We start from the raw sequence: 18,916 nt of genomic DNA, 5'->3' as shown, positions 1-18,916 counted from the left end.
TGGCTCTGTTGCCCATAGCAACAGCCCCAGGCCCTCACCCTCCACACAGTGAAGCCCTTCAGTTTCTTTTCCTCCCAGGTTTGCCAGATGGATGCCAAGGCCTGTGCCTCCACACCATTCCAGAGCTGGGGCCCAGCCTTCTCTTCCAAAAACTTTCAGAAAAGAAACTCCCAAGAGGCCCTCCCTGAGCAGAAGAGAACATTCTGGGGTGACGGAAACAGTCGTACCTGTGCTGTCCAATGTGGTTGGCACTCACCACCTGGGCACCTTGAGCCACGCTAGAAATGTGGCTAATGGGACTAAACAATTGAATCTGTGATTTTATTTCATTTTAATTAATTAAAAAATTAAACAGCTACATGTGACCAACGGCGACTGCACCGGACAGCACAGTTCTAGGGCCTGTTCTCGCGGTGCCTGGCCTGGATCCTTCCTGCTGGTTCCAGAACAACCCCTATCCAGTGACAGCTGCTCTGTCTCTTCCCTCATCACATCTCGAAACAACAAAACAAAACAAAAAAACAACCCTCAATCCAAGTACTGACGTTATTCTTGCCTTTTATTCCAGCATCTCCCAGAGCTCCAATATGTACAGACTTTATACACATATAATATACACCATATATACGTATTTATATATATTCACACACCAGCCCACACACTCTCATACACTCACACACACGCACCCTTCCAGGAGGGGCGCGTGGCCGCTCCTGAGCCCCGCTCGGGCCTGGACAAGAGGCACTGGGCTTGCCAGGCAGTTGTGAGGTTTTGTGTTTTTTGCTTTTAAAAAGAAGGCCATCATCTCCAGAGGTGTCCTCCCTCTCCCCAAACCCAAACCACTCCCCTAAACACTCTGAAATTTTTTTTTTTTCTTAAAAAGGAAGAGGTTTTCCTCTGCCCCGCTCAGGTAGTTACTGGAGTTCCAGGCCCGTCCGCATGGCGCCATGCAGGTCCCTGGAAGGCGTTGCCCCCCCGGTGCTCCCTGGGGACCCTGGACCGCTGGGAGGGTCCACAGCAGGCCGAGAGCCCGGCTTGGCTGCAGCCAGGCCTGCAGCTGCGCGGCCTGGGTGGGGGCTATAGCGTCAAGGGCACCTGCCAGATGAGGAGGGCGCTGTCCGTCTCCCCACATGGGGCTGGTTTCCCGCTGCCGCCCAGGGCGCCGCCGAAGTTGCGGTAGCCCTGCCCTCCGGAGATGATGGCCACCGAGCAGATCTCCTTGCGGTGGGCGTCACGGGCACAGGGCCGGCTGCGCACCCAGACGTCGGGGTCATCAGCCATCTCGTAGATGGAGCCGTCCTCCTCACTGTGCTCCAGGGCTGAGCCGTCCATGGGCTCCGGCTCCCGCACAGAGAGCAGCGGGCCCGGGAGGTGGGCGGTGGAGCGCAGGCGGTACTGCAAAAGGATGCCCTTCTTGCGGGTCAGCTCTCGGCCCACGTGGCTCGCGGGCACGGGTGCTGGCTCATGAGCCTGACTGTCCGGCTTGTCCTCCTCGGCTTGCGGCCCCTCGGCCTCCTCCTGGTCACTCCGCAGGATATCGGGGGCCAAGACGCTGGTGGCCACAGCCAAAAAGGCCACAGGCCCACAGTGACCGTTGAGCGAGACCATGCCTTTCCCTGCAGAAAGAGGGCAGAGAGAAGGGGCCCAAAGGCCCAGAGTTTTAAAGACCCAACAGGTCTCTTGGAGAATTTCTGGGTTTTGTTTTTGGTTATTTTTTTTTTTGGTTACTGCAATCTACGTTGGTATCTTCCCAGAAGGCCATGGGTCTGGGGTAGGGCTCTCCATGCTCCAGGGCTACTTTCTTTGGAGAATTGGAGCAGGGGAACACGAATGACTTTATAAACCACATGGGGAACCTCGGTGTGAAAGCACCTGCAGCTCCCTGCCTGAGCCATCCTCACATCTCTGTGCTTTGCCCAAGCCATTGCCTCTGCCTAGAGAGCCTTTCCCATCCACCTAACTCTACAGCTCAGCCTTGAAGCCCAGCTCAGCTCCTCCACAGGGCACCCTTCTTGCCTTCAGCCATGAAGAAATGATCACTCCTGTCTCTATGCCCTGCAGATTCCAGGACACCTGCCATCATAGCACCTGCTACCCTGTCTACAAGCTGCCCCTACCAGACTCTCAGCATTTGGGGGCAGGGTCTCTGCCCAATGTATCCCTGCAACCCCAGGACCAAACCTGGGATGAACAAATTGATCTATGTGATAAAATCATGAAAATGGGAAATCTTACAATTTAGGAAGAGAGTCTTCTTTGGCAGAGAGGTTTGAGATCCACCTGGGGCTGGTCTCCCTCAGGACTTCTCCCTCCCACTGCACTCAGCCCTGCCCTCCGGCAGCAGCTGAAAGAGGCCACTTCGTCATCCCCCTCAGGGCAGAGGCAGAGAGGGGCCCAGAGCTCTGGGGTCTTCCCTGATCCTGGAACCCAGTGCCACAGTCAGGGCAGCTCTCCCTCTAATCCATGCAAACACAGCTGCACATGGACCCCCAGCCCCAGGAGCCCTCAGTTATTTCTACCACTGGAGCCTGGACACTTTGAAGCTGCTGTGGGGAGGGGGCAGAAGGGGCCCAGCAGATCCTCTGCCATTAGTCAGGTGTCTCAGCCAATCCCCAAACCATCTGGCCAATATGCCTACTGTGCTCGTTGCTAGATTAAGTAATTGAGACTCAGGAAGAAGACTCAGAAGGAGACTGCAAGGCCAAGGTGATTTAATTCCACTGAGCCACAGTGCCACCTGCGATGACAGAGGACGTTGGAGAATGGACCCCCACCCCCATATCAGAAGAGAGTGCAAACATCTGGGCACAAGATCCACCCTTCCCTGGCCATAAGCAGCTGACTCCCTGGGCCCTGCAGGACTGGCTCCCAGAGCCTCACCTGTGATCTTAGGGATGCCTTCCAGCCGAGGCACAGGCAGCAGGACGATGACACCCTGGTCAGTGCCCACCCAGAGCAGACCCTGGCAGATGAGGAGGCTGGTGACACACAGGTGCTTCTGGCCTGCAGAGGGAGAAGCCAGCATGAGCAGTACATCCTCTTGGGGTGGGGGTGGGGGGGGCAGTGGATGGGGGCCACTGCAGGTGAGAAAATGGCACAGTCTGGGCTCCTCTCCTGAGATAAGCAAGAAGCTGGACAGGGTTGTGATTAAGATATGGGGCTTGGGAGGTTAACCTGGCTGGGGTCTGGCCCCCGGGTCCCCCAGCTGAGCGCTCCCCCGACGCAGCCTCAGTTTCCTCCTCTGTAAAGCGGGGCTGCCTTGAGGATGTTATGAGGGAAGCCCACAGTACTGGCCCATGTGAGCATGGCTGGCTTATCTGGCACAAGGTGTACGCTAAGGGCCACCCATGCCAGGGACACAACTGGCCAGCTGGGGAGTGAAGGGAGGCCTGGGAAAGTGGGGGTTTGAGGGTGAGGCAGATGGTGCAGACGGGACGCATGGGGAGGGGTCCAGGTGAGTTGGCAGTCTGTTGCAGCCCCTTGGTTTCCAGCCCGGGCTTGACATCTTGCCCACATGGGCCCTTCCTCCGGCGAGGGCAGTGTACCCTGCAGTCCCCGGGCCCAACAGTGAAACGGGCACTCAGAGCCAGGAACTAGCATGTTTCTGATGCCAGTCCAGATTAGTTCTTATCCGGCTACCCCCGGGGCTGTCTCTTCCTTCTAGTGAGAACAGCAACAGCAGGGAAGGCGGGTCCCTCGGCTCGTCACAGGGAGGAAGCACAGTGTGGGCTGCACAGCATGGTGGCTGCGAGCACGGCTGCGGGGCCAGGCGCTGGGTTCAAACCCCGGCTCTGCTACTTCCTGGCTCCATGTCCCGGGGCCAGAAACAAAACCTGTCTGTGGCATGGTTCCCTCACTTGCAAAAGGCGACAATGATGATATTTCAAAGCCTTGTCCTGAGGAGTAAATGAGCCAATGATTGTAAATCACATAATCCAATGGCTGGTACATGGCACTCACAGGGAGGGGCCGTCTGCCATCCTCGCTGCTGTTCCGTTGTTAACAATTCCGGTCAACGGGAATGGGCAGGAGGGAGGGGCTGGGAGCCCACTCCTGTCCCTCCAAAGGGCCGTCTCACTTCTGGCCTGAATTCTTCTGCCCACGGACAGGATTATTCTCTCCTCAAATTCAAAGTCATGCCATGACGTGCAGTGATGCTTAGAACAGGGGGTTCTCAAGCTGGGCATGCATCAGCACCACCAGGAGGGCTGATAACTGAGGGGCCAACCCCAGAGGTGAGCCCCAAAACTGCATTTCCAGCAAGTTCCCAGGTGACACCGATGCTGCTGGGCCCGGGACCACACTTTGAGAAATACTGCTTTGCAGTTTCCAAAGCACTTCGTATACCTGCCCTAGCCTGACATAAGCCTTGCAACAGCTGAGAGGTATGTAAGACCCGGATGCTGTGCCCATTTTCCAGACAAGGATATTAAGGTCCAAAGAGGTCACCCAGCTGGTGAGTGCGGGGTGGGGAGTGGGGAGGAGCAGAACTCAGGTCTGCCACTTTTTACAGCCTGGTGCTTTCACTGCCTCTCTACTCTTGAGCAAATTACCTGAGTTCCATACCTATAGGTGTATGGGCTTCCTCTGCAGAGCAGAGTCTCAGAGCAGAATGGTGTGGCTCCATGGTCACCCCAGAAGGAAGGTTACTATCTTGGGGTTCACACAGCATTTCCTAACACACTGGTCTATACCATCACCCATCCATTCACTCGGCACCCCAGCACATCCCCAGGACCTACTGTGTGCAGGACGCTGCACTCGGTGCTGGAGGCACAGGGGGAACCACACACACAAAGTTCTGCTCCTAAGGAGCAAACATTCTAGAACTTTCTACAATAATGAAAAGGTTCTCTACCACACTGTCCAATTCGGTACCCATTAGCCACATGTGGCTACTGACACTTGAAATGTGGCTAGTGGGACTGAGGGGCTGAGTTTGTAATTTCTTTTAATTTTAATTTTAATGGTAGCTACCGTATTAATGCAGCCCTGGGAGGGGAAAGAGGAAAAGAAAACAGAAACAAGGAATATAGCTACTAGGCAGAGGAGTGAAACGGGGCAGTGAGGCAGAGAGTGGGTGGGAGGATGCCGGGGTTTTGTGCCTTACTCTGCTTCCTGGGGGGATGCGGAGGCTGCATCCAATGACAAGGAGGCAGCAGCCACGCCAAGACCCAAGCAAAAGCCCTGGAGGCGGCACGTGCAAAGGCCCTGTGACGAGATGAGCTCGCAGTCTGTGGAGGACTGAGCCAGTGCAGCTCGGGGATGAGGGCTCTGCGAGACGACGGGGGGAGGGTCAGAAGAGTAGATGGGCCAGGGCTAGGGCTTTGACCGTTCATTCCGAGCGTGATGAGGAGCCGCTGGCAGGTCTAAGCAGGGGAGTGATGCACCCGGATTTTAGAGGAGCATTTTAGCTGCAATGAGACGGAAGACTGGGGTGATGGAGGCAGGGAGCAAGGAGATCAGCAAGGCAGGGATGGTGGCATCCGAGACACAGTGGTGGCAGGGAGATGGTGAGAAACCAACAGGTTAGAGACAGACCTGCTGACAGACTGAAGGGGAGGGGGGAGGGGAGAGGAATCAAGGACAGCTCAGAGCTTTTTGTCTCAAGCAGCTGGGTGCACGGCAGTGCTGTGGACCGAGACCAAGGAGGAGCAGGCTTGGGGTAGAAGTCCAAGTTCAATACTGGATGTTGTTTGAGATGCACATTGGACACCCAAGTGGAGCTGTCAGCAGGCAGTGGGATATATGAGTCTGGTGACGTGATGCAAACTCAGCGAGTCATATTCATAGTGTTGATTCAATGTGGAAATGGAAACCACAGTGGGAAAAAAGCCAGTTTGTCAGGGGCTATTTCACAAACAGTATCTGGCTTTGGGGGAGCTGGGACTGTTCCCCACATCCTCATCAATTCAGAGAGTGTAGGCTCCCAACCACTAGGACAGCCTCAGAGGACAGTCCAACCGTGGGTGCTCCCAGCCCTCATGAAATCAGAAAGTGCAGGAGGCTCGGGCTGTGAGCCCTCTCACGTCACCACCTGTCTTCTCTTCTTGGTTCTGCTCAACGTCTGTAATTCCTCTATTTCTCTCTTTGCTCATTTACTGTTTGCCTTCCCAAATGTAAGCTTCCTGAGGGCAGCAGCTTATCTGTGTCTCAAAGTTGATTCCCCAGCTCATGGCCGAATACCCTGGTTCATGGTAGACACTCGAAAAGGACCTGTGAGTTCAGATCTAGAGAACAAACTAGTGGTTTCCAGTAGGGAGAGGGACCGGGGGAGGGGCAGGACAGAGGTAGGGGATTAGAAGGTACTAACTACCAGATATAAAATAAATATGCTACAAGGATATATTGTACAACACACGGAATATAGCCAATATGTCATAGCAACTATAAATGGGGTATAACCTTTAAAAATTGTGAATCACTATGTTGTACACCGGAAACTTATATTGTAAATCAAATGTACCTCAATAAATATTCTTAAAAAGGACCTGTGAGTAAATGAGTGAATGAGAGAATGAATGAATGAAAGCAGAGAAGTGAGTAAGGACACAGGTGTTGCTGTCACTTACCAGCTGCGTGAATTGACAAGCCACTGTCTCTCATTGTTCAATGAGTATTACAAATGTCCCTTGCTCAGTTTTATGATTATTAGCAATATTATATATGTATATATACATAGGGTGTATGTATATAAATATATATATATATCTGTACACACAGTATAATATATACACACAGTTGAGCACACCTCTTGGCCCATAATATATAATCAAAAAATGGAGGCTATTAGGACAATATTTGTGATTATTAAAAGGACCTAGTCTCTTGAGATCAGCTCCATCAGAGCCAGAAACCCACAAAAATAATAAAAGCCAAGAGAGGGAGCAGTGGCAAATGTTTCATCTCACATGCCTCCCCTCCTTTTCCAGGGCCCCTGAGGCCTTAGGACCAGCAGGAGACCATTTCCTGATACCCCTGCCTCCCCTCGGCCCCCACTGGACAGCAGAAACCTGGCAAATGAAAGGAAGGCAGCGAGAAACCAAAAGAGATGCCGGAATGGAGAAATGACTTCATCTGCAGACCTCATTCCGAGGCCCTTCCTCCTCCCACTCTGCCTCGAGGAAAAGAGCAAGGCACTTCACAAACAGTACGAAAGGAAAAAAGAAGGTCTAATGGTGGATAAATATTTTATCACAGAGACTTAATGCAGCAGTGTTCAACTCACCCAAGCCATCTATCTGGAGATATACAACTTTAAAAAGCTCAGGCTCTCAGAGGACATTTTATTAATGACCTGTCTAGTTAAGAGGAGGAGGGAGTTTAGGTTCAAAAATGCATTAATACCAGTTGGGGACGCGAGTGGAGGAAAGGGGTCGGGGGAAGGAAGCGTGATGAATTTTTAACATGCCCTTACAAAATATCCGCACTTAGAGGAGGAACAAATTTATTAGTAATTACACAATTATTTCATTTGGTGGTATGGGGGAAGAAAAAATACCTAAAAGCCTTTTAAAAATACCTCTAATAAAGAATTTAAGAATCCTGCTCTGTTCTTCTGCCAGGGCACAGTGTAGGGTGGATTTGATGCCCCCCTCCACCCAGGGCTGGCTCCTCTTGGGCTCGCGGTGTCCCGGCCAGCAGGGGCCCGGGCTCCCCAGTGTTAGGAAAGGTCAGGCCTGGGGGAAGGAGGCCCAGGACAGTAACTCCTGGGGACCTTTGGGAAGCCCTGAACCCAGGAAGCTCAGCCTCCACTCTGACGTGTCCAGGGCCCAGCTCCGGGAGGTCGGGCAAGCGGACAGGTGGCTTCTGTCTGTGCCGATGTGGTGGGAGGGGCCCTGACTGGAGGGTTGGGGGGTGATGCACGGCCGAAGGGGACCAGTGCAATGAGGGGCAGGGACTGCCATGAAGATAACGATGGTGGACGACACCATCACGCACTGGAGCCGGGGACCATGGGACGCAGTCCTCACCACCTCAGGTAAGGCCCACACCTGCCTTGAGAGGCGGGGACGGAAGGTGGGAGAGGCTCTCCACTTGCTCGCAGTCACAGAGCTGGAAGGCGGCAGAGCCAGGATTCCAGCAGGGCCTGTCTAACTCCGGCCTAGCTCGCTGTAGAGTGGCAGCTACTAGGTACTATCACTATTGTTGTTGATTTCGTTGTTAGTAACCATCTCCCGCCCCCCCTTGGCCACTTCCAGCCTCTGCCATGGCCCATCTGCCGAGCCCCTCTCACAATCAGCTCCAGGTTCAGCCTGCCACACCCCTCTGTTTCCCTGGCCCTGGGGCCCTTCTGCGCCTCCAGCTGCTGCACCCAGCCCAGTTGGCTGAGCTTGAAGAGGACAGTCCCCACACCCTCCCAGACCAGCCCCGGGCCAGGGCAACGCAGGCCAAGGCCTGCTAGCCCCGAGGGCTGCTCTAAAGCCCGCTGAGGGCAGGGATGGACCCTGAGCACATGTCTGCCCTGGCTCCCAGCACAGCCCACAGGGATCTGGGCAGCGACTGGGGCAGCAGACAGTAGGGGAGATGCCTGGAGCCGATTCTACGGAGGCCTCGGCAGATGCTGGGTGGCAGCGGGGGTGCTAGGTGAGCTCAGATCTTAATCCTCTCCATGGGTCTCACAAACAGCTCTGCAGGAGGAAGCACGGGTCCCAAGGGGATGATGTCCAAGGTCTTCACCCTCCCCTTGCCCCAAACCTGATGGCAAACTAAGAGGGACAATTGCCTTTCTTTAAAAACCTCTAAGGAGGGCTTCCCTGGTGGTGCGGTGGTTGAGAATCTGCCTGCAAGTACAGGGGACGCGGGTTTGAGCCCTGGTCTGGGAAGATGCCACATGCCGCGGAGCAACTCGGCCCGTGAGCCACAATTACTGAGCCTGCGCGTCTGGAGCCTGTGCCCCGCAACAGGAGGGGCTGCGATAGTGAGAGGCCCGAGCACCGCGATGAAGAGTGGCCCCCACTTGCCACAACTAGAGAAAGCCCTCGCACAGAAACGAAGACCCAACACAGCCATACATACATACATACATACATAAATAAAAAGAATGTAAGCAGACAAGAATAGCATTAAAAAAAAAAAAATCTCTAAGGAAAGAGACCCTTAGTTGACCTTCTCTCTTTCCCTTTGCCTTATTCTGAAGGTGATTTGAGGCAGAATTGGGTTTTTGGTCAACCTGAGGAGTGGCAGGTATAGATGAGCCTGGCTTCCTGCCCAGCGTGGCTTTTTAGCGGCCGCCTGACTTGCGGGAGTCCCCTGAGCTCAGAGCCTGACTCCCCACGAGCCCCCGCCTGCTGTGCTGCGGTGACAGCCAGAAGGGCTTTGGAAGGACAGGCCTGGGTTCAAATCCTGAGCCCACTGCTTCCCCTCTGGGAGGCCCAGTTTTCAAGGCTGACCAAAGGCTGCCTCAAGGGTTAATGAGATGGGTTGGCCTGGCCATGGAAGCTGCTTCCCGAATGTCTGCTCCCTCCCGCCCTTCACAGCCCCAGGACAGCAGGGCACGATGGCCCAGCGGCAGCCTCACCTGGCAACAGGAAGGTGGTCCTGGTGGCGATGTTGATCTCCTGCAGATGCTCCAGCGTCTCCGTGTGAAAGAGGCGGATGGAGGAGCCGGAGGAGAAGGCCATCCAGACGCCGCTGCCCGCCTTCACCATGTGTGTCACACTCACGGCCGCGTCCTGGTGTGCCTCGAAGCTTTGCTGCGGCACAGAGGGAGGGCTGTCAGAGCTGGGCGGGGCCGGCCAGCCAAGCCTCTGGGAGCCAAGCTAACCCGGCCTCTGCCTGAACCCAAGTCAGAGGGAAGAAACCTCAGAAGCCCGGCAGCGCTGTGTCGGTAAACATTTTAACAACTGGCGGGGGGAATCCTGGTGTGTTGTGTCTGCTGATTCCCATGGTGTAAATACTTCTAACACGGCCCATCTCAAGCTACCCACGTGACAGCACCGAACGTGGAGCAATGAAAGACAAGCGCACACCAGGGTCTACCATGACACTGATGCCAGGGAAAGACAGAGCTGCAAGTCTACGGAAGAGGAAGTGACAGCTTACGTGTATTATCTAAAGGTATGAAGGCACCAACAGAACAGAACTATCAGGGAAGGCAGGTGGGTGGTGTGAGCCAAACCCCCGTCTTCACTGCAGGGAGGCAAGACATAATGTCCAAAAACTGATAAATCCAGAAACAGTGGAGCACACAACTGAGTCACAAGAAAAGTGCCCAGTGGATTAAAAACAGAACAAGTGAAAGTATTTTCTTCCAGGAAGCAGGACTGGAGACAGGGAGTAGGAAGGGCTTTTCCAGACAAACCCTTCCATGCTATTTGATTTTTTTTTACAGTTTTAAATGAAATTTTGATCTTTAATGAAAAAGGGCTTCCCTGGTGACACAGTGGTTAAGAATCTGCCTGCCAATGCAGGGGACACGGGTTTGAGCCCTGGTCCAGGAAGACCCACATGCCGTGGAGCAACTAAGCCTGTGCGCCACAATTACTGAGCCTGCGCTCTAGAGCCTGCGTGCCACAACTACTAACGCCCGTGCACCTAGAGCCCGTGCTCCGCAACAAGAGAAGCCACCACAATGAGAAGCCTGCGCACAGCAACGAAGAGTGGCCCCCGCTCACCGCAACTAGAGAAAGCCCGTGTGCAGCAACGAAGACCCAACACAGCCAAAAATAAATTAATTAATTACCAAAAAACAAAAACAAAAAAAAAACCTCTTACAAAGAGAGGAGATAAACATCAGGCTTCCCAGCTACTGCCGGAGAAAGTCTAAGTTCCTTAGCTGGGCATTCCAGGCCTCAGCTCTGCCCCAACTCCCGCCTTTCCTGGCAGGCTCCCTACGCTCCAGGCCAGCCAGAGCCCGGGCCTGCGGGATGCTCAGAATGCCCTATGCGGCCACGCCTGTGCCCTCGAGATGGCCTGTCTGCAACGTGCACCACCCCCTGCCCTCGAGATGGCCTGTCTGCAACGTGCACCACCCCCTGCCCTCGAGATGGCCTGTCTGCAACGTGCACCACCCTCTGCCCTCGAGATGGTCTGTCTGCAACGTGCACCACCCCCTGCCCTCGAGATGGCCTGTCTGCAACGTGCACCACCCTCTGCCCTCGAGATGGTCTGTCTGCAACGTGCACCACCCCCTGCCCTCGAGATGGCCTGTCTGCAACGTGCACCACCCTCTGCCCTCGAGATGGTCTGTCTGCAACGTGCACCACCCCCTGCCCTCGAGATGGCCTGTCTGCAACGTGCACCACCCTCTGCCCTCGAGATGGCCTGTCTGCAACGTGCACCACCCCCTGCCCTCCTGGGAAAAGCTTTTCACCGTCTTCAACCATGAAGCCCACTCCAGCCACCCGTGCACCGGCCACTTCCTCTGCCTGCCACATTCCAGCCTGACGACATCTACTCCACTCTGGCCCTGCTCCGCTGCCTCCCACACCGGTCCATGAACTCCAAGGACAGACACTGAGCCTCAGGCCCGTCGACATCCTCCCTGTTCAGCATAGGGCCCAGCGCACAGTGAAATCTGGTCAAAGAGCGAATGGATGGATGCTTGAATTCCAGCCTTGACATTGAGTTGTTACTTAAACATCGACAACCCCAGTGCACCAGGCTAGAGGTCCAAGCACTGGGGACAGTCAGGTAACTCTGGTGCATCTACCCAGTGGACTGTCCTACATCTATTCAACGTCATGTTTACAGAGACTGTGTGATGAACGTAGAAGAATGTGAATGTTATAGCAGTAATTGCAAAAAGAAACAAAGCAAAAGGGCACATTCAAAACTGGGGGAGGGGAAGGGGCAGGAGAGGTGAAACCTGCACACTGAGTATTATTCCAGGGCCGTACCTGCTGATTTTCCTCCTTTCCAGTTGTCTGGTTTTCCTTTTTTTTTTTTTCTATAAAGAGCAGATCTTGGGTGGAAGCCCAGGACAGCAAGAGGTGTTGGCCAGAACATCAGTGTGGAATCAGGCCTGCCGTTAAACCTCATTTCCTCAATAACTTCCCAGGTCTGGGCCTCAGTCTCCCCATTTGTAGGTGGAGGTTGTCATGAGAGTTATAGGGACTCCTGGGTGAGGGAGAGCTTAGCACAAACCCAGTTCCTAATACGGCCTCATTCATCCAACAGATGTTCTCGAGCCCCTACGATATGCCTGGCGTGGGTCTAGGTGCTGGGAATATAGTGATGAACAAGATAAACAAGGGGCCCACACAGTTAAAACAAATAAAGATTACTCCCAATAGTAAAAATACTGGGTGCCATTAAGATTGGGTGACCAGAGAAAGTCTCTCTGGGAGGTAGTATTTGTCAGAGACAATAAAAATGTGAAGGAATCGGCTCTGGGATGTGGGATGGGGGAGGGGAGAGCATGTCAGGCAAAGGGTACAGCAAGTGCAAGAGCCCCGGGGCAGGAATGAACTTGCCGTGTTTGAGAAACAGAAAGGCGGTCAGTGTTGGGGAGCACGGTGGCAAGACAGAGGTGGGAGAGGCGGTCAGGGGCCAGATCACACCCGGCAGCCCTGAAGTCCACGGCGAAGAGTTTAGATTGTATTCAAGTGCGGGAGGGGGCTGAGCCTGGTAAGTGACAAGTTCAGGTTTACCTTTGAAAGAAGTTCAGTTCGAGGGCTGTGTGGCAGCGGGCTGGAATTCTGGGCCTCGCGTGGGCTTAGCCAGTGAGAAGTGGCAATAAAAGGACTCGGTTTCTTTTGCCGCTGTCACACCAGCCCCGGCTCAGCCCCAACTCCATCCCGGTTCAAATCACCGGAGGTTTCCCACCGAGATAAAGAAGCTGGGGCAGGGGGGTCTCCATGGGGAGCCAAGGGGGAGCCAAGCCAATGAACTCAGTGCTCACTCCCGATCAGAACACGGGTCCCGGGCTTCCCTGGTGGCCCAGTGGTTAAGAATCTGCCTGCCAATGCAGGGGACACGGGTTCGAGCCTTGGTCTGGGAAGACCCCACATGCCGCGGAGCAACTAAGCCCGCGCACCACAACTACTGAGCCTGTGCTCTAGAGCCCGCGAGCCACAACTACTGAAGTCCGTGCGCCTAGAGCCTGTGCTCCACAACAAGAGAAGCCACCGCAATAAGCCCGCGCAACGAAGAGTAGCCCCCGCTCACTGCAACTAGAGAAAGCCCGCTCACAGCAACGAAGACCCAACGCAGCCAAAAACAAATAAATTAAAAAAAAAAAAGAACACGGGGCACCGCGGAGGGCAAGGCTGTGAGATGGCTGATGAAATGGCTTTTTCTGAGCCAGTCCCTGAAGGCTGAGCTCTGCGGCCCAGGTGGGGTGGCCTGACGGACGGGCTGGGGAGACAGGAAAGTGGAGGGTCCCAGAGGAAGGGCCCCAGGCTGCTCTTGGGAGGCAGGGTCCCAGCGCGCAGCTCACCCCTGATGGGGGGCCCCTCGAGCAGAAGCTGCAGCTCCCTCTGGGACAGGAATGCCTCATCTCCACCAAAGTGGGCGCTCCAGGGGCGAGGAGTGGGTCGCGTATCAGGCCGGGCACACTCAGAGGGCAGGGAGCGATTTCCTCCCTCAGACTGGGGGCTCAGACTCAGGCCTCCTGGGGGGGGTGTCTCTGTTCCTCCTTCCTTGGCACCCCTCCCGCGCCCCGGTGAAGGCCCAGGAGCTGGAGGCTCAGCCAGGGAGCCCTGGGATGTGGGGAGAGGCCCGGCCCCCTCACAGCCTCCACAAAGCCGGGCTCAGTCCGTGCAGCGCAGGGCAAGGGCGGGAACGTCCAAGTCTCTGGCCTTTTGCTCCGCAATCTACAGCCCACAGCCCCGGCAGTGCTGGCTGGCAGCTCCTTTCCGGAGAGGAGCTCTGCTTCAAGGAAAGAAACCGCTGTCGGGGTTGAGGGGTGGCTATCTTCCTGCACCAGCCTGCATTCAGCTTTCCTAAAGGCTCAGACCCAGGCCAAGCCCATGGTTACAACAGGACACTCCCCCAAAGGGGGCCTTGCTGGGAGAGTCCAGCCGAGGAACCACCAACCCCCATCACAGATGAGACCCTGAGGCCGGGTCCGCAGCCCCGCAATGCCCGCCGTTGACAAGCAGATGGCTGAACGGATGGGGCAGCGGGATGGAAGGGGCACCCAACGTGCTTCGTCTGCAGACTTTTCCAAAAACCGGCACGCACGTACTTGCACGTGAATGCACAAACACATAGATACCAACAGGAAGGTGTGTGCATGTTCACACACGTGTAGCGAGACTCCTGCCCGGCTCCCGAAGGAAGGTCAGAAGCATCTCCTGCCTCCGAAAAAGCCAAACCGCACTGTAACCGAGAGACCTGGGCCCACGGAAAGCTGCACCTGAATCTGCAGCCAGTCAGCCCGGCGTGCTGCCGTCAGAATCTAATTACAAGAGAAGTCAGCAGTGGACATCCAGGCTCATTCCTCCAGAGGCATAACAAGTCTGTCTCCAGGCCCAAAGGGCTTTGCCCAAGGCCTGTGCAAAGCTGCCAAGTCCAATGGTAAGGCGAGTGGGGGTGAGGGCAAGGATAGGTGTGAACAGGGCAGCTCCAGCCTCCGCCCCTCACTCCTCAGTTATTCCTGGGCTGCCAGGACCCCTCCCCGCACCAGGAGCCTGTTGGGGGAAGCCGGGTCTGGGGCACAGAGGCTGGGCCTTCTGGGCACGCAGGGCAGGGGTAGGTGGCACCCTGGCATCGTGGGTCCCCCAGGAGGGCGAAGGGAGCTGAGCACAGCACCCCTGGGTGGGAGCAGGCGGCAGTGAGGCCCAGCCCTTGCTGCCACTGGGTTCGGAGCTGACAAGCATGCATCTCATTTTGTCTTCCAAACATGGGGTGTTTGCTTGCCCAGAGCCGGGGAGGCTATCAGCTTATCAAGCTCTGCTCTCCTCCCAACCAGGACCAGGTGAAACACTGCCCACCTGGCACCCCAATTCCAGGCCATGGCTCCCCATTCTCACCTCTGGACCTCTCCTCTAATCCCTGGCCAGCCTGGGGGGCCCAGGAGTGGGGGGACCACCTTACCATCTAAGAGGCCTCTACCCCCTGTCCCTGAAGAAGGCCCCCTGCCCCCCTGCACAACCAGCCCAGTCATGCCCCTCCTCTGAGCCCCAGAAGGCCTGATACTTCCTGCCCACTCGGCCGCTATGGTCCAGGCACGGCTATTTACTGGCTGCTTACCTTGCACCAGGAGCTGCTCTGTTAGGATGATATTCTGGACAAGAGGTGTGCACACAATGGCCCTCAGGCTACACCAGCCTGCCGCCTGTTTTGGGGAATCTAGTTTTATTGGAACATGGTCACACCCACATAGAAAAGAATCCATTCAAGTAGGTTGAGAACTCAGCACTCTGACTACACAACCTTGGTCCTTGTTTAAGGACAAAAAGATCCACAAAAAATCCTGAACTTTACTTAGTAAGCTTGGTGATGGTAATGGAACAGGCACAGTGATTCTGAAACTACACAGTGTGACTGAAGTACACTGATGTTATTATTGGGAATCAGGGTAAACAGCAAGAGTCAAGTGTAGAGTGAGAAGTTAGGGTAGAGCTCTATGACCTTGGACTTGAATTAGAGGTATCAGTATGAACTTGAGATTTTTCTCCTGGCTCTGTCCACTGTAAGTGTCTGGAAGCAATGACACCCCGGCAGCAGTGAGCACACCACTTCTTGATTTCTAAACACCATTCCCCACAAAAGCGAACCCTGGAGAAATGGCTGATTAGGGCAGGGGAAGTACCAGATGAGCCTAGAGCTTCTCTAGAGGCAGACAAGCAAGGAAGTGCTCAAAGAATGATGAGGAAGTGTCCACAGGACCCAGGACCCAGCACAAAGGGGCTCCTGGTGTGCAAATATGAGACAATTTGAGCATCAAAAGTAATAACAATGGTCCTGGATGATAGCGCACTGGATTTTTAAAATACACTATGAATTTGCAGTAGTAATAAATGAGGAGGGTTAAGTGCGGGGGAGGAAACACCTCTTCAAATAAAGTTTGTAGTGAAAATTCACTGAGGAACAGGATATTCTCCCATTTTCCAAGAATCCCCCGCAGTAATTACAAAGGGAAACTGGTACCTTTATGATGGGGAGACCTGGAAGACCCCACCTTAAGCAAGTGATGAAGGATGGGACCAGCCTGCATTTCCCGCCTCCCCAGGGATGCGATAGGAAGGCACGGCTTCCTACACCGAATCTGGCCAAATACTCCAATCTCATCAGGAGGAAACAATGGGGCAATTCCAGCTGGTGGGACCTATGAGAAGACACTGGCTTGGATCTCTCAAAAAAGTCACTATCATGGAGATCAAAAAAAAAAAAAAAAGGATAGGAATTATTCTAGATTAAAAGGAGACAAAAGAAACATGACAACCAAATGCAACGTGTGTTCCCAGCTGGATGCCGGAGGTGGCGATGGGGAGTAGCTATATTTTGAAGACAACTGCGAAAACGGGCCTATGGTCGGTAGATTGATGGGCACGATAATGCTACTGAGGTTATATAAGGGAGCCCAGCTGAAGTATTTATGTATGAAGGGCGATGATGTCTGCAACTAGCTTTTAAGTGATTTAGCCCCAAAAAGTGTGTGTGTATATGTATAATATGGGAAGAAAATTATGGTAAAATGTTAACAGTTGGTTTACTAGGTGAAGACAATTCGTGCGTTCGTTGTACTATTCTTTCAACCTCCTGTAGTTTGAAATATTTTAAATTAAAAAGTTGGGAGTCAGGGGAGTAAACTTATTTTTCAAAAAAAAAGGTTGGTCGCTGGAGGGGAGGGCCCGGGCCTGACTCCTGGCTCCCAGCTCATCTCTGGCAGGGTCAATGGGTCTCCTCTCGCATCTGCCAACAGAGATACAAGGAGAACCTGCCTTATGGGGTGCTGGGCGGTTCATGGGACGGGGCCAGCACACCGTGAGCGCCCCACGCACGCGGCTGTGGGCAGGAGCGGGTCAGGGGAGCGGGGACAAGCCAGCGTCCTGCAGCCGCCCACAGAGCCCCGTCCCCTTCGCCCTCTCCCAGCAGCCTCACGGCAGCCCTGCGGCAGACATCTGCTCAGAGGGTCTCAGGTGAGTAATCCCACCCCAAGTAGTGCTGACACAGCCCAGCCTCAGTCCTACAATATTTTTGTGCCTCCAGGTGATGCTTCTGGGTCTGGTTTCCATAAATTCCTGGCGTGAGCAGCTCAGCACTCAAAGTCATTAGAGCTGCGATAACGCCAAGGAGCCGGGGAGGGACGCTGGGGCCTTCAGGGGCCAGGGGCTGCCGAGGAAATGGCAGGAGGCTACTGCTCGCTGGGCACCTACTGTGTGCCAGGCTCGCTGGGCACCTACTGTGTGCCAGGCCACGCCATGCCTGGTATTTCATCTTCCCAGAGGCCTTCACGAAAGAAGAGGGCAAGAGCCCAGAAGGGGACACGATGAGCCCAGGTGATCCGCCAGACAGGGGCAGAGTTGGGGTGTGGGCCTGACCTGTGGACTCCAAGCTCCAGGCTTGCCCCCGACACCTTCATGCCAAGCTCCCCAGCAGGGTGTGGGCGTGAAGGGGCTCTTGCCTCCTACTCGCTGCTCGGTCACCACAACGAGCTGGCCTGGGAGGCCTGGTCATGGACCCAGAGACCATCCACGGAGCACTCACCAGCACCTCGCCAGCTCTGGCTCCGCTTAGTACCCCTGCAACCTGGGATGAGGACACCACCCTTCCATCCTCACCTAACAGGCAGGATGCCGAAGCTTCGAGAAAGCGGTGAGGGGTCACTCCGCCAGCCAGGGGACAGGCTGAGGATTGAGACCCAGAGGTCATACTCCAAGCCGCTGCACTGGGAAGGCAGAGGCAGTCTTTTAAAGACAATTAGGACACAACTCCCTTCCCTTATCTATCTTATTCTCACCAACACTTTACAGCTGAGAAAACAAATTGAGAGGCTGAGTGCCATTCACAAAGTCACTGTGCTTGGAAAATGGGGAGAAAGCCAGGATTCCAGCTTAGAGTGACCCACTCGTCCCAGTTTGCCCAGAGAGACACCAGTCGTAGCACTGGAAGTCCAACTCCTTGTCTGGGCGAAACGGGACAGTTTGTCACCCTAATGGGACTCCAAAGCCTACATCTGACCTCTGAGCCATGGACAGACACCTTTGTGGGGCTCCGTCCAAAGCTTAATACTCTGCCTTCAGAATCGGACCTGGTCAAGGCCAGGGGATCGTGTGCCAGTGGGGAGGCTTAAGATGTGGCATCCACCTCTACCTCTTACCAGCAAGTCAGTTAACACCTCTGGGTCTCGGTTTACTCATCTGTAAAGTGGGGGCGAGGCCATTCTTGTCTAGCAAGAGACTTCATTGGGTGCTGGGCTCTCCTGGCTCAGGGCCACCCCGGGAACCTAGAAGGGACAGAGGGAAGGACAATGTCTCTGCCCTAAGAGTGATAGCCAGTCCCAAACTTGTCTTCAACAACCCATTTTGGAATTGATTGTGCAAAATTTGGTGTGTTTGGTGCATTTTTCTAGAAAGATGATCAATAGTTTTTGGCAACATCTCAAAAGAGTCTGTAAACCACTCTTGCCGCACCCCCCACCCCCGCCAAGTTAAAAATTCCTGCACTGAAGCTTCTTTATCACTAGGCATATAAGGAGGTGGGCACAGACCCTCCTTGCCACCCACCACACCCAGAGCAAGGCCCACAGAAAGTGCCACTGCAGGGACGGTTGTCCTGCTGTGGCCACACCAACGTTTTGTCTTTAAAAACAAAACTTCAATGTCCTGTAATAAACTACAGTGGAAAAGAAAACCAACCAATCAACCAAAAAAAACTAAACCAAACTGACATCCACCTGTGCATCTGGCTAAAAAACATCTCAAAGTGTGGGCTATAGATATTCTCCTCATTAGTCCTATTTAATTTCCTTTTGTTTTCTTCAGTTATACAAGCCAGCAGACGCAGCGCACACACCTGAGGAGGG

General features: G+C 54.4%; 1 protein-coding gene across 10 annotated transcripts in view; it reads right to left on the bottom strand.

Moving 5' to 3' along the window:
- Positions 1–541: 541 nt before the first annotated feature.
- Positions 542–18,916, bottom strand: part of ARHGEF10L (Rho guanine nucleotide exchange factor 10 like) — a 160,361-nt gene continuing 141,986 nt past the window's right edge. For 9 of the 10 annotated variants that reach the window (XM_059914797.1, XM_059914762.1, XM_059914825.1 and 6 more), the window contains 3 exons: positions 9,521–9,695; positions 2,881–3,003; positions 542–1,616 (listed from right to left, as the gene is read on the bottom strand). In XM_059914797.1, the coding sequence (XP_059770780.1) occupies positions 1,078–1,616; positions 2,881–3,003; positions 9,521–9,695 (837 nt within the window). In that variant the 3' untranslated portion in view covers positions 542–1,077. Of the gene's footprint in view, positions 1,617–2,880; positions 3,004–9,520; positions 9,696–18,261; positions 18,338–18,916 lie in introns of those variants that run through there. The other variant, XM_059914842.1, reaches the window with a different exon arrangement.

This window comes from Balaenoptera ricei, chromosome 1 (assembly GCF_028023285.1).
Source record: "Balaenoptera ricei isolate mBalRic1 chromosome 1, mBalRic1.hap2, whole genome shotgun sequence".
NCBI classification, from domain to species: Eukaryota; Metazoa; Chordata; class Mammalia; order Artiodactyla; family Balaenopteridae; genus Balaenoptera; species Balaenoptera ricei.
The sequence above is the reverse complement of the archived record's forward strand: the minus strand, read 5'-3'. Positions and strand labels throughout refer to the sequence as shown.